At 37.3% G+C, this 13,544-nt stretch overlaps 1 protein-coding gene across 3 annotated transcripts in view; it reads right to left on the bottom strand.

Moving 5' to 3' along the window:
• Positions 1-4,187: 4,187 nt before the first annotated feature.
• The window catches only part of LOC101897225 (uncharacterized), a 44,237-nt gene continuing 34,880 nt past the window's right edge, over positions 4,188-13,544 (bottom strand). For all 3 annotated transcript variants that reach the window (XM_005183181.4, XM_005183182.4, XM_059131658.1), the window contains exons 2-4: positions 7,674-8,322; positions 6,906-7,539; positions 4,188-5,400 (exon numbers count right to left, since the gene is read on the bottom strand). In XM_005183181.4, the coding sequence (XP_005183238.1) occupies positions 5,177-5,400; positions 6,906-7,539; positions 7,674-8,180 (1,365 nt within the window). In that variant the 5' untranslated portion in view covers positions 8,181-8,322 and the 3' untranslated portion in view covers positions 4,188-5,176. The remainder of the gene's footprint in view (positions 5,401-6,905; positions 7,540-7,673; positions 8,323-13,544) is intronic.

Here is a 13,544-nt window from a genome sequence, read left to right as displayed (position 1 = left end):
AATTTGACCCAAGAATAAATAAAACAAGTAAAAAAGCTGTTAGTTCCGCCGGGCCGAACTTTTAATACCATCCACTATTTGGCACAAATTTGGCAATTTCCAAAAAAAAAAAAAAAAATAAATAAAATCCGTTAAAAATGTACGGTATATGAGGGCTATACGAAGACGTGGACCTACATGGCCCATTTTATGTTTTATGCTGCAGTATCTATTTCGAACTTCAAATACCAAATTTTAAACGATTCCGTTAAATAATGTCGCTAAAATCATCAAAATACCGAATATCGGGGGGTACCGTTATATGGGGGCTATGCGAAGATGTGGACCTGTACAGATAATTTTCTGTCTTAGGTTGTAGTATCCATTACGAACTTCAAACGCCAAATTCGAAACAATTCCGTTAAATAATGTCGCTAAAATCATCAAAATACCGAATATCGGGAGGTACCGTTATATGGGGGCTATATGATAACTTGGAGCTACATGGCCCATTTACGAACTTAACCTGTCTACTGGCAAAATATACATGTGTGCAAAATTTTAGTCTTCTATATCAATTTGTTCGAAAGATAGCGTGATTACAACAGATAGACAGACAGACAGACAGACGGACATGGCTAAATTGTCTTAGAATTTTACACTGATCAAGAATATATATACTTTGATGGGTCTGACATGAGTATTTCGAGGAGTTACAAACGGAATGAAAAAATTAATATACCCTCCATAGTATGGTGGAGGGTATAAAAAACAAGTAAAATAGCTGTAAGTTAGGTCGGGCCAAACCTTGAATACCTTTCACCATTAAATACAAATTTGGCAATTTTCAACAAGTTAAAAAGCACTAAGTTCGGCCGGGCCGAACTTTTAATACCCTCCACCATTTGCAACGAATTTGGAAATTTTTAAAAAATAAAATCGTTAAAAAATTCTGTTAAAATTTTTAAAATACCGAATATAGCCGTCATATTGGGGTCTATACGAAGTGGACATACATAGGCATTGTTTTTCATAAGCCATTACCATATTCAAATTGGAAACTTGAAATAAACGGTAAATAATGTAGCTAAAATCATCAAAATATCGTATATAAGGAGGTGCCGTTAAATTGGAGCTGTGCAAAGACCTGGACCAGCATAGACAGTTTTCTGTCACAGGCTGTAGCATCCATTACGAACTTCAAATACCACATTTCAAACAATTTCGGTGGGTATTGTACCTAAAATCGTCAAAATATCGAATATGGGGAGGTACTGATATATGGGGCCTATACGAAGACCTGGACCCGCACAGACAATTTTCTGTCACAGACTGTAGTATTCAATACGAACTTCAAATACCAATTTTCAAACAATTCCGGTGAATAATGTCGCTAAAATCATCAAAATACCCAATATAGGGAGGTACCGTTATAGGGGGGCTATACGAAGACGTAGACCTGCACAGACAATTTTCTGTCTTAGGGTGTAGTATACATTTTGAGCTTCAAGTACCAAATTTGAAACAATTCCCGTGAATAATGTCGTTAAAATCACCAAAATGCCGAATATCAGAAGGTACCGTTATATGGGGGCTATACGAAGAAATGGACTTGCACAGACAATTTTCTATCTTACACTGTAGTATTCATTACGAACTTCAAATACCAATTTTCAAACAATTCCGGTGAATAATGTCGCTAAAATCATGAAAATACCGAATATAGGGAGGTACTGATATATGGGGCCTATACGAAGACCTGGACCCGCACAGAAAATTTTCTGTCACAGACTGTAGTTCCTATAACGAACTTCAAATACCAAATTTGAAACAATTCCCGTGAATAATGTCGTTAAAATCATCAAAATACCGAATATCGGGGGGTACCGTTATATGGGGGCTATGCGAAACAGCATCAAAGTTTAGAATAAGTAGATTTGTTTGAATTGGTCACCCATGGCATATGTGGGTGTATTCCTTTCAATAATAAAAAAATTTGTTCAAAAATATTCAAATTCGGGTGTATTGAAAATGTCTATTGCGAGGTATGCATCAACAAAATCTGCAGTTTTTGTAGCGAATTAAACATGAAGAGATATATAGATAGATAAGTCAAACGCCATGATTTTTATATTTTTTTAGTTTTATTGAATAAAAGCAAAAATGTCGGAAATAGCATCAAATTTTAGAATAAGTTTAGATTTGTTCGAATTGGTCACCTTTGGCACAAATCATGGCCTTCAAACGGCCAATGAAACCGTCACACGCTGCCCTAATGTTACTCTGCGGTATTTTGGCCCATTCCCGGCAAAGCGCTTGCTTGAGGTCTTTGGTATTTTTTAGTGCCAACCTTGCTTTCCAAAATATTCCAGACACAATAGTCCAACGGATTGGTATCCGGAGATTTTTGTGGCCATTGTGCGCTGGAAATGAAGCGATGAATCTCCTTTTGTAACCACTCTTGGGTGACGCGTGCTGAGTTGGCAAGTAAACACATTTTATTTGTTTACAAACTGCTGGACAACGAATGTTTTCCCATCGGAGAAAACCAAATTCGGCAGTTCTCCACTCTCGCCCAAGCGAAGCAACTCTTTGCTCTTTTGAGTCTATTTTCTTTCTGTTGCAGTGTAAGTTCTTGCACTTTTTGGAATTTCAATGGCTTTACCCCAAGCTAATTTTTCAATATTTGCCTAATGGAATCTTGCGATATGTTCAGCTCACGAGCCAATTTTCGGCAACTGCGACTAGGACTTCGATCAAGCTTCTTCACTTTTCAAACCATTTCTGCTGATGTTGCTCTTTCCTTCCGTCCACTTCCTTGACGTCGGGTTACGCTACGAGTATTACGGTAACGAGCTATGGTACGAGACACAAAATATTTAGTCACATTTAAATGCAGGAGTGCTCTAATGATAGCCAGTTGTGGTTTTCCAGCCAAATATAAAGAAATCACACTATCACGCCTGAATTCCACCACGATTAATTTTTTTTTTTTTGGAAACTCTCAACAAAATGCTATTGTACGGCTGTAAACAATAAAATGAGCAGTCACTGGAATAATTTTAACAGCTGTCGGACGAGTGGCTTATGAATGACAGCAGTCTGAAGTTGGTTGCAGTTTTTTCGTCTCACCCTTAAAAAATTATCTTTATTACTGCTGGTCTACACAAAAAAATCTAAATTTAGAATGTGCGCTTGTCGTGCCAGCTGTCTCTGAATTGTCGAATTGTTGTGATAATTCGATCAAAATAATAGAAAAATTTATTAATTTTGTTGTTGCAAAATGGTCAGGCTTAATCCCTTTATTGTTTTTTTTTTTATAAAAACAATATTTGTTTATTAATGGAGAACGACGGCAATGTTTACAAGGGGGTAAGGCAGGAAATACCTAGTTTTCGGAAAGAGCCACCAATCCTCATCAGTTCCCTAGTTTTTTGTCTGGAATATTCTCCCCAGAAGTTATTTTGAAAATAACTTCTATGACAAAAAACTTTTTTTACCCAAGTGACGAGATTGTAAGCTCAATAGAAGAGGAACCAAAGAATTGCATAAAACTAAAATTCTTTTAGAAAATCTTCTAAATCTTACAACCGCACTTATAAACATTTTCATCTTTCTCCACTTGTTATGCTTTCGTTTTACATAAACGAAGTAGCATAACCATGTAAGTTATGCTCCCTCGTCGACCGTGCCTTGTCTATAAATAGAAAAGTGTTGGCTTGTTTGTTCGGGATACCATAGTATTTTGTTGTTGCAAAATGGTCAGGCTTAATCTCTTTATTGTTGTTTTTATAAAAACAACGTTTGTTTGTTAGGGGGAGAACGATGGTAATGTTTACCAGGGGGTAAGGCAAAATTATAAATTAATTAATTAATAAATTAATAATTAATGGTTAAAAATGGTTAAAGAAGGTTTGTTTTCAAAAATGCCTTTAGAAATACTTTTTGAAGAAGAAAGTGCCGAAGGAATCGTAATTTGTTGAAATATTCAAACGAGAAAATTACTCACTTCTTTACCTTCTAAAAATTGTCTAATTTTTCTTGTTCTAAAGAAAGGAAAGAAAATTTTGTTTTTAGGAGGGGTCTTATTTAACTCCTTTATTTCACACTCACCTTTCATTTTTCGTTTCTTTTTCCCCATCTGTTTACGGACTATTCAAAATACGATGAATCAGTTTTAAATTCCCGAAAACCAAAAAATAACATCGTTTTGAAAGCTCAATAAGAATTTTATTTACAAAATGTTTGTTTTTTATTAATTCCTTGTAACTAAATTCTCTGTATGTTCTAATACAATAAATGTATGCAAGTGTGTGAGTGTGTGTGTGTGGGTATATGATATAAGTAAGTATATGTGTATATTTGTGTATTGACATTATTAATATGGCTAAAATGTATTTTGACTCCAAATGTGTTCGCTTAACTGCATTCGTATTGTGCGAGGACTTGTAAATATAACTTGACCTCGAATTCAATCTGTTTCCTCTTCCATTCATTCTCCTGCATTTATGTCGATCGCTAAACGAGGTTTCATTTATCAAAATAAATTATTAACAAAATAATGGAATAACAATATTTGCTAGACTAAATAAACTTGAATATGTTTGTATGCCATTGTGATACTGGATGTCAGGCGTGTGCGAGTGTGGGTGTGTGTTTGAAAACACATAACAAATTTGACTAGAAAATAAAGCACAGACTCGTTGGAGTCAACATCTCAACAATGTAGATTAAATATTTCAATAAAAACTCATTTCTAACAAATATAACGAATTGATTTAATTTGAAACGTAACAGATACTCAGATTCCGAAACAAATCCAGATTCGCTGCTTAATCTCGAATGCATGTTGCTTGATCAGTTTACATAAATGAATTTATAAAATACCATATGTAGGGTATTGCACTGGGTTGTCCATGGGCTACGGTGAGATGGAAGGAAATACATGAGTGAAGGTGTGGGAGTGTGAACATGATTGTAAGTACTTGTGTCTGAAAATAGTAATGAAAACTGAAATTAGAAGTACTCAAAAGGATGCATGGATGGATGGGTTGATGAACTTAAAGTCGATGTGAATGCTAAATCTAACGTCCATGGGTCAAGACTTCACATTGATGTTTCACTGGAAAAATCGTACAAGGTATTGCAGTCATCTCCAATACCCTAACTCTCTCTTTCTCTAATGGAGAATTTATTCTCAATCGAAAATACACGCAAACACTGCCAGACAGTTCAGACCAAAGTTCTCCCAGCATCCCTCTTCGGTGACACCCTTTTCAGCTCGTCTCATCTTTTTCGGATAGTTTTTCGGATTGCTGCGATCGCTCAGATGTATCGGCATTTTGGCAAACTCTGGTCGTGCCGTTCGAAACTTGTCCATTAATTGACTTTGTTCGGGTGTTAAATTCTTCAGTTTTTTACCTAAATGAAATAGAAGTACAACAAATATTGTCGATTATAATTACGAAGGAATCTCTTTAGAGATATCACAAAATCATTTTATATTTTTATACCCTCCACCATGATCCTCGAAATACCAATGTTAGACCCAGCAAAGTATATATATTCTTGATCAGCATATTATTCTATGTCAATTTAGCGATGTCCGTCTGTTGTAATCACGCTATCTTTGTGAGTAGGAAGTTTACAAATGGACCATGTCGGTCCACGTTTTCGTAACGTTACCTCCCGATATTCCGTATTTTTACGATTTAGATTTCATTTTCTAACAGAGTTGTTTACAATTCAGTACTTAGGGTTCCGCATCCTGTGGTAGATCGTTGCCTACATAAACTCACATTTTGTCCATGATTCAGTATTTGGCTTATTTGGTATTCTTATGATTTTAGCCACATTTTGCAAGGGAATTCAAAAATTTGGCTTGTAGAGTTTGTAATAGGATCTGTCTTCTATGATAGAAGTCTGCTGGAATAGGCTCATTACTTATTTTATCACTCGTAGAGCGGTACCTCCGAATATTTGGTATTTTGGTGATTTTAGCCACATTTTTAGCAGATTTTTCTAATTTGGTATTTGACACTCACAACAAATTTAACAGAAAACCGATACTATAGACTCGCCATTTGAAACACTTTTTTACCAACCGATTTCACTAGCAAACAAGTAAAAAAGTAGTTAGTCGACCGGGCCGAACTTTGCGTACCCTCCACCACTTGGTAGGAAGTTGGAAATTAAAAAAATACGTTGAAAAATACTGTCAAAATCATAAAAATACTGAATATAGGGAGTTACCGTTATATTAGGTTCTAAACGAAGAAGTGGATCTGTATAAGTAAATTTTGTCATAGGTCATTACAATATTCGAATACGAAAATTGAAACAATTCTGTTGAATACTGCCGCTAAAATCAACAAAATACCGCATATGGGGAGGTACTGTTATATGGGGGCTGTACAAATACTTGGACCTGCAGAATTAATTTCAAATTTAAAGAATTACGGTGAAAAATGTCTCTAAAATCATCAAAATACCAAATAAAGGGAGGTAACATTATATGGGGGATATACGAAGACCGTGACCTGCATAGGCAATTTTTCGTTACAGGCTGTTGTATCCGTTACGAACAGCAAGTATGAAATTTGAAACGATTCCGGTGAATAATATCCCAAAAATAATCAAAATACGGCTTTGGAGGAGGTACCGTTATATGTGGACAGTACCAAAACGTAAACCTTTGTTCTGCAGAACAAACAAACATCTGTGCAAAATTATAACAACTTGCTTCAATTCGTTGGGAAGCTAGGTTGATTTCCACAGACGAACAGACATTGCTAAATCGACATATAAGTTTATGCTGATCAAGAATAAGTGGGGTCTAAAATGTATATTTTGAGGTGTTACAAACGGAATGACAAACTTAATGTACGCTCTAGTATGAAGTAACCGATTTTAGACTTTTAAAATACCTTCAATGGCGTCACTAACTAAGGACGTCTCTAGGGGATTCAATAGTTCCACACGGTCACACGCTTTACGAAACTCAGCAGCTGTCATCAGACAGTAACGTGGCGTCAAACAGAGTGGCCCCAGAACACGACGACGATTTTCCGCTGTCGCATCGATTTTTTTACGGCTACACTCCGCTATGCTCCAGTCGGCTAGGCAGGTGAAAAGTGTCAGTTCTGTGCTCAGTTGCAAGGCTTCGCGTTTCGCAATCATTTCCAACTCCTCAAAACGCAATTCACTCATTTCCGGTTTGCTGAGTATCAGTTCCGCATGCATGTCAATGAGTTGCAGTGCGTTGTGCAGCAAGGCAACTCCGTAGTCTTCGGTTGTGAAGGGATTCGGGTTTGGGGCGGGTATCTGTGTTGAGTTTGTGCTCGGAGCGGAATTTGGATTGGCACTTGTTGAATTCATAACGGCTTGCTGGTGGGCCTTGCGTTTGCTCTTCTTCGAGGCCAACTCCTGTGTCGTTATAACCGAGCCGATCTGATGGGGATTGGTCGGCGTGATGCCCTGGTAGAACCACAGAGCCCGAAACACATCGATCACCGTTGCACTGCTCAGCTGCAGATCCAATTCTCGAATGCAGTGTATAATCTGATATTCACGAATCAGTGGGAAGACGAAACAGAATCAGCGGAAAATGGGAGAGGGAGAGAAAGAGAAGAATAAACTGAATAATTTCTAGTGGGTAGCGACAAGCAAATCTCATCATTTGAAATGGAACATACCAAATCGGGACAATTGTATCGGTCAGCCAATTCAAGGATTTTCAATATATGCAAATGATCACGATATTTGACAAATTTTGTTTCCAAAAATCGTATGACAAGTTCGAAATCATGTTTATCTACATTTGAGATCTGAAAATGATTATCACCTTTGCGTCCGCTGTTGGGGCCGGCATGGATCAGTTTGGCCAGCTCCACGCTATTCTCCAGTACGGCTTTTCGTTCGCACCGTATCATATAGCGATCGTCGCCGTTGACAATTATGAAGTCAATGTAGGGACACGGAATTACGGGTACACCGGTCGACACATTTGTGTGCGCCCGCCCAAAGTAGGGTGGCGCCGTGGGTGCATAGGCCACTGTTCGGTTAGTATTGCTAGTTGCAGTATTGCTGCTGCTATCACCGCCGCCACCACCGGCCGTACTAGTGGCCGCCTTGTTCTTGCCGTCTGCACTGCCATCCGGATTATGGTGTCCATCCGAACCTAGGCCGAATGGCAGGACCATTTTCTTATCTTTAGAGTCGGTGGACTGAGCTTTTGAACTCTGGAACTCAGACTTTGAAGTCTTTGAGGAAATTGCTTTCAGTAGTGTTTGAACCGGGATTCAGCAATGTATCGTCATCGAAGGCAGTGTTAATCGTTGGAGTCTGAAATGAAAGAAAAAAAAAACGAATATTTATTAAAATGCTTGAAAAAAACACTGCACACATTCCACCTGTAATTCAAATAAGTAAAAAAGAAGTTAAATTCGGCCGGGCTGTAGTACCCATTACGAACTTTAAATACAAAATTTTAAATAATTCCGGTGAATAATGTCGCTAATATCATTAAAATACCGAATATGGGGGGTTATAATTAATGGGGGCTATTCGATATCGTGGACCATCTTCGAACTTGATTTGCCTGTAGACAAAAGTATGATCGTTTGAACTCTAACGTTATTACAACAGACGGGCGGACGGACGGACGGATGAGGCTTAAATCGTATTAGAATTTTACGCTGATCAAGAATATATATACTTTGTTTGGTCGACGAAGTCAATGTACCCTCTATACTAGGTATGGTAGGGATATTTTTTGAAGGAAAGAAGAAAACTAACGAATTAATAAATATAGCGCACAATCCACAAAATAAACAAAATTCAATGTATCAAAAATAATTTGGCCGGATATCTCCTTGTGAAGAACTCAGTCGCTGCTAAATACGGGAAAATCCACGTTGCCGATAAAAAACTGCATACTGTGTAAGAATGATTGGGGCAGCATATGTCCCTCGCTCTCTCGTGAAAGACTATGATTTGTGGCGACCACTCACTTCACAGTCTCTTGCTTATTCAACCATATTGTGATTAAACGTTCTCAAAGCAACCGAGATCCAGCAGCTTCTGCATTAAATTGAATTTTCAATCCATGTTGGTAATTTTCGTGTTGGAATTCCAGCGTGATAGTGTGATTTCTTTATATTTGGCAGGAAACCCACAAGTGACTATCGTTAGAGCCCTCCAGCATTTAAATGTGAATAAATCTTTTATGTCACGTTCCATCGCTCGTTACCGTGATATTGGTAGCCTAGCCCGACGTCAAGGAAGTGGACGGAAGAAAACAGCAACATGAACAGAAATGGTTCGACAAGTAAAGAAGCGACTTGATCGAAAACCGCGTTGCAGTGGCCGAAAAATAGCTCGTGAGCCATTCCATTCAGCAAATATTGAAAACTGAGCTCGGGGTAAAGCCATCGAAATTCCAAAAAAGTACAAGAGCCTACACCGCAACTGAGAAAAATAGACTCAAAAGAGTTAAAGAGTTACTTCTCTTGGCCGAAAGTGGTGAACTGCCGAATTTGGTTTTCTCCGATGAGAAAACATTCGTTGTCCAGCAGTTTGTAAAAACAAAATGATCGTGTTTACTTGCCAAAGAGGTCAGATTAAAATGTGCACCTTTGGTTGGCCACCAGAACTCAAGCGCCGGCCACGGTGTGGTGTGGACCGCCATAACAGCCGATGGTCGCTCTCCGCTCGTATTAATCGACCGTGGCATCAGAATAAATGACGTGAAAATATTCTGGAGGGTGTATTAAAGCCTTGGATACGCATTTTGCCCACAGACCTTGGATATTCCAACAGGACTCAGCACAATCGCACTCAGCACGCAAAATGAGGGGACCCATTCGAACAAATCTAAACTTATTCTAAAATTTGTGGTAAGGGTATTTTGTATTTGTTTCTTAAATGGAGAAGGAGGAAAGACCCATACCTACTTTTGAGGATCTTTTTAGAATCACTTTCTTTGACCATTTATGTATGTCAGTCCATCCGTCTGTCCATGTATTCTTGTGAACAAAATGCAGGTCGCATTTATTATCCGATTGAAATGAAATTTAATTTATCTTCAACCGATTTCGGGTTAATTGGGCACCAAATGGCCTGAATTTTGGCAAATGGCATGCATTTTTGCACATGCGACCGAATTTAGTCTAGAAGCAGGTACATCAAATATGGTGACAATCGGTTCAGATATAGCTTTAGTTTCCATATATAGGTTTCATCCGATTTGGGGCTTTAAGTCCCTCACATTCGTAGTATACACTTCACGAGAATGATATTTGGTGTAACATATCTTATAGAGCTCAGAAAAATATTTACCAAATTTATCTAGATCCCATATATATCCTTAATCCGATATCAGGTTTATTATGCAAATAATGACTAATATCAGCCCTAATGGAGTGATTTTCGGGACGTACGTTTATATTAGATGAAACTCGGCTCCGACATATATTTATTTTAATGTAATCGTTCACGAGTGATGAAAGATAAAAATGTCTCAGTCAAATTTAGTGACAATCGATTCGGAATTGGATATGCCTCCCATATATTAGTTCCCTCTGAAACCATGTTATAACTGCTCTAAAGCCAAATGTTGATAGGTGGGGTGATCTACTACAAATAAATTCTTTTGTTACGGGGGCTCTACTAAATATGCATGGTGGTGTAGGGTATCATATAGTCGGCCCCGGCCGACTTTTGACTCTTCTTTACTGGTGTATTTTTATGTATTCCTTATTATCCACCATTCTCGTAAGAATTCTGATAGTTTGCATGTTTTCCAGTTAATGTTACCCTACATCTTTGCTTTTTGAAAAACGTATTTTAAAACAGATATCTGAAATATATTATTGAACAAAATTTTATAATAATTCAATGTTTTCAATTGCTGAAATTATCGCATCATTTGAAACAAAGGGTTTAACATTGGAAAATCCATCAGCTTCTTTAAGTAACCCATACAGGTTGTCGCATCGACACAGCTGCTGAGACAATGAACTGTCAAACTGATTTTGGAATTGAAAATATTGAATGAAAAATTAGTAAAATCTTGTAAAAATTGTTGAAAAATTCATATTATAACAACCTCCGATTTGCGTCGTAGAAGAAAAGAAATAAAAATCTACTTATTTTTGACAGAACATTTTAAAATTTTCATATATCAATGTTCCAAAGCGTTAAAGCATCCACCTGTATTCTTCTACTGTGGATGAACCTAAAGGAATTATTTACAACACAAGTGGTAATATTGGAACGGATTTGGAAGAAAAATCCTAAAAAAGACGAAGACGATTTTAAAGTACAGGAATTCCAAATCATAACACAAAAAAATATTATAAACAGTGTATATTTTGCGTTATTAACACCCCGTGATGTGGTATTTTCTAGAACGCATTATAATTTCCGGTTAAAGGCATTTTCTGAATTACAGTTGTGTTAAGTGTTCAGAATGCATATGTTATTGGACGCTCTTGATACGCCAATGCAATGCATGGTTCATTCACACCCCGACAAAGTTTGGTGCCTGCAGAATTCCGTTGCTTCAATAAATTCAGACACGATAGTCGACATAGCCATTCATATGACGACTACCAACTCGTAGGCATTGCAAAGTAATCGTTGCATGAAATCCACTTAACTTGGCCTTAACTTTGCTACCTTGCTGCCACAAACCAAAAAAAAACTAACATTGAAACACAAAGTTGAATTTGTGCAATTAATAAGTTGCCTTCAATTGAGGCAACATAAATGTAATTGATTGGTACTGACCGACTGGAGGGGGTCTGAACTAACGATCGCAGTTTAATCATGGCGAAGGTTCATACTTCAGATAATTTAAATCTTTATGTAAGAGTTTATGAATGTCTTTAATATTTATTTCCGGGTGATATGGTTCCAAAGATATCTATAAGTTATGATAGTATCACGAGGGCAGTTCGGAAACTTCTTAGCCTAGCACAAAAAGCGCGGCATAAAGAGAAAAAAGTTAAGTGTTGTGGAAACTTCCATCTCTGTTATGAATACATGTTAAATTTTGTTTCGATCTGGCAACTCCTTCATATAGAAATAGTTGTTCAAAAAACGCGTCCGCATTTTTACACCAAAAAATTAGAAATGTGTACTGTCGTTAAATATTTCCATAAAAAAGGTTTATCGGGACAAGAAATTCATAATGATATGGTGAATGTGTTAGGTGAAAGTGCTTCTTCATATGCAAGAGTAACAAATTGGGTTGCTGAATTTAAAGGTGGTCGTACAAGCATTGAAGGTGAAACGAAAACAGCAACAACAACATAAATTGTAGCCAAAGTGCATGATATGGTATTAAATGATCGATGAATGAAAGTGCCTTAAATTGCAAATATCATGAGCATCGCAAATGATCGAGTCCATTTAATTTTGCATGAAGAACTACAGATGAAAAAGCTTTCCGCAAGATGGGTGCCGTATTTGTTACCAGTCGACCAAAGCCGCATAAGAATGAACATTTCTCAAGATTGTTTGGATCGTTTTAAGCGAAATAAAATGGATTTTAAGCGTTGTTTCATAACTGTTGATGGGACACGGATCCTCCACTATACTCCAGAGACAAAAGAACAATCTACACAATGAACTGAAACTGGAGGAAGTGCCCCAAAGAGGTCAAAAACAATTCAATCGGCTGGTAAGGTTATGACAACGGTTTTTTTTGAGACTTCAAAGGTATTTTACCGACTGACTATCTGCAAAAGGGTAAAAGAATAAATTCAGAGAACTATGGCAACCATTTGGATCAATTAAATGCATAAATTCGTCCTGGCTTACAACACAACATTTTTTGTTTCATCAAGACAACGCACCAAGAGTGTTTTAACAATGGCTAAAATTAACGAATTATAGTACGACTGGGAGCTAAATCAGGAGAATAAGGTGGGTGGTCAAGCACCCACCTTATTCTCCTGATTTAGCTCCCAGTGACTATTACTTGTTTCCAAATCTAACAAGTAAAAAAGCTGTAAGTTCGGCCGGGTACGAACTTTAAATACCCTCCACCATTTGGTACAAATTTGGCAATTTCCAAAAAAAACAAATAAAATCCGTTTAAAATTCTGTTAAAATCTTAAAAATACCGAATGCCTATACGACGACGTGAACCTGCATAGGCAACTTTTGTCATAAGTTATTACAATATTTAAATGCGAAACTTGAAGAAAAATCTTTTTATAATGTAGCTAAAATCATCAAAATACCGAATATAGGGGGTACCGTTATATGGGGGCTATACGAAGGCGTGGACCTACTTGGGTCACTTTTTGACTTTGGATGTAGTATCCATTACGAACTTCAAATACCAAATTTGAAACGATTCCGGTAAATAATGTCGCTAAAATCATCAAAATACCGGATATCGGGAGTACCGTTATATGGGGGCTATACGAAGACGTGGACCTACATGGCCCATTTACGAACTTACAGGCAAAATATATATGTGTGCAAAATTGTAGCCTTCTATCTCAATTTATTCGAAAGATAGCGTGATTACAACAGACAGACGGACATGGCTA

Source organism: Musca domestica, unplaced genomic scaffold (genome assembly GCF_030504385.1).
Source record: "Musca domestica strain aabys unplaced genomic scaffold, Musca_domestica.polishedcontigs.V.1.1 9, whole genome shotgun sequence".
NCBI classification, from domain to species: domain Eukaryota; kingdom Metazoa; phylum Arthropoda; class Insecta; order Diptera; family Muscidae; genus Musca; species Musca domestica.
Note: the sequence above shows the minus strand (reverse complement) of the source record. Positions and strands in the feature narration are given on the sequence as shown.